Source organism: Crocuta crocuta, unplaced genomic scaffold (assembly GCF_008692635.1).
Source record: "Crocuta crocuta isolate KB4526 unplaced genomic scaffold, BGI_CrCroc_1.0 scaffold1192, whole genome shotgun sequence".
In the NCBI taxonomy this organism is placed as follows: Eukaryota; Metazoa; Chordata; class Mammalia; order Carnivora; family Hyaenidae; genus Crocuta; species Crocuta crocuta.
This window is the reverse complement of record NW_027531292.1, coordinates 340,537-342,394: the sequence shown is the minus strand read 5'-3', so window position 1 is coordinate 342,394 and position 1,858 is coordinate 340,537. Positions and strand designations below refer to the sequence as shown.

The 1,858-nt window shown below is 68.8% G+C and overlaps 2 protein-coding genes across 2 annotated transcripts in view; both read left to right on the top strand.

Annotated features, from left to right (window-relative positions):
* Nucleotides 1–1,858, top strand: part of LOC144237803 (mucin-5B-like) — a 66,861-nt gene that overhangs the window by 17,492 nt on the left and 47,511 nt on the right.
* MUC5AC (mucin 5AC, oligomeric mucus/gel-forming) overlaps nucleotides 1–1,858 on the top strand; it is an 18,587-nt gene that overhangs the window by 10,424 nt on the left and 6,305 nt on the right. Inside the window, exons 25-28 of the mRNA XM_077771530.1 lie at nucleotides 1–232; nucleotides 327–510; nucleotides 927–1,134; nucleotides 1,343–1,521. Of these exons, the coding sequence (XP_077627656.1) occupies nucleotides 1–232; nucleotides 327–510; nucleotides 927–1,134; nucleotides 1,343–1,521 (803 nt within the window). The remainder of the gene's footprint in view (nucleotides 233–326; nucleotides 511–926; nucleotides 1,135–1,342; nucleotides 1,522–1,858) is intronic.

Below are 1,858 nucleotides of genomic sequence, written 5' to 3'. Positions count from 1 at the left end.
CGACCCCCACTACATCACCTTTGACGGCACCTACTACACGTTCCTGGACAACTGCACGTACGTGCTGGTGCAGCAGATCCTGCCCGTGTACGGCCACTTCCGCGTGCTCATCGACAACTACTTCTGCGGCGCGCAGGACGGGCTCTCCTGCCCGCAGTCCATCATCGTCGAGTACCAGCAGGACCGTGTCGTGCTGACCCGCAAGCCCGTGCGCGGGGTGATGACCAACGAGGTGGGGAGCCCCCCCCCGACAGCTCCATGCGGACCGGGGCCGGCTGGGAGCGCCCCTCATTCGTGTTGTCCTCGGCTGTGTCGTGTGTGTCTAGATCATCTTCAACGATCAAGTGGTCAAGCCCGGCTTCCAGAAAGACAGCCTGAGCATCTCCCAAATCGGCATCAAGATGTACCTGACCATCCCCGAACTTGGCGTCCAGGTCATGTTCTCCGGCCTCCTCTTCTCGGTGGAGGTGCCTTTCAGCAAGTTTGCCAACAACACAGAGGGGCAGTGCGGTGAGTGCCTGTCCCCACCGGGCTCTGCGGTCACCGGGCCCTGTCTCTGCTCCGTGCACGTAGCCGAGAGCATCTGCTGTGGGAAGGGTCGCCTTGGGTGAGCACCCCCCCACCCCCGGGAATGCATTCTCGGCCGGGGCTGGGGCTGCCGCAGGGCACTGGGCCTGCGGGCGTCTGGTTCCGCGGCTCCCAGAACGTGCAGGTCAGCCGCTCACGGGGCGCCTGGGCACACGTGCCCAACCCCAGAGGAACTTCCCGGTGTCTTGGGAGCAGGGAGCACAGAGGCTCAGGTCCCTCAGCCAGGCCACCGAGGGGCACGCCGAGCGCCAGGCCCCCCCCGCCCCAGCCTGAGGGCCCTGCGCGCCGAGGCGGGGGGATCTGCTGCCTCTCCAGCCTTCCCCGCTCCCCGGCTCCAGGCACCTGCACCAATGACAGAAAGGACGAGTGCCGCCTCCCTGGGGGCGCCGTGGCCGCCTCCTGCTCCAGCATGTCCGGCCACTGGAAGGTGACGACACTGCATCAGCAGTCCTGCCACGGGACTCCCCCGAAGCCCACTGCAGTCGGGCCCACGCCCTCGCCCACCCCCTGCTCGCCTTCGCCCGTCTGCCAGCTGATTCTGAGCAAGTGAGATGTGGGGAGGGGGCGGCGGGGGGTCACCGCGGGTCCGCCAGGCGCAGGGCCCGCGTCACCACCCCGGGTGCCCCCTGGATTTCCGGGCCGGGGAGCATCGGAGACAGAAGCCGCCGTGCGGCAGCCAGCCGCCGTCCTCCGGGGCACGCAGACCCCGGGGGAAGGCCCGAGCTGCCCCACGACCTGGCGTTCCCGGCTCTAGGGTCTTCGAGCAGTGCCACCGTCTGATCCCCCCGCTGCCATTCTACCAAGGCTGTGCCTTCGACCACTGCCACCTGAGCGACCTCAGCGTGCTGTGCTCTGGCCTGGAGCTGTACGCGTCACTCTGCGCCTCCCGAGGCGTGTGCATCGACTGGAGGAGCCACACCAACCACACGTGCCGTGAGTGCCCACCGGGCTCAGGGCACCCTGTCCGCCGAGCGGCACCTGCCAGCGTGTGGTCCAGGGGCAGACGACCAGCAGCTGGGCTTCCTGGAGGAGAAGGGGAGGAGGGGGCGGAGCAGGGGGGAGGAGGGGGATGGCTGACCGCAGGGCAGACTGCACTCTGCTCCTGGAAAGAAGGGAGGAGCACCCGGATGCGGGGCTCAGGGTCCGGAGCGCAGGGGTGGGGGTGCTGTGTGTGTAGGGGGGGCGGGGGGGGCCTGTTCCCGGGCTGCAGAGCCCCCAGCAGGCGTCAGGCTCTCAGCGGATGCCTGGGGATGAGCTGGCTTGGGGCGGG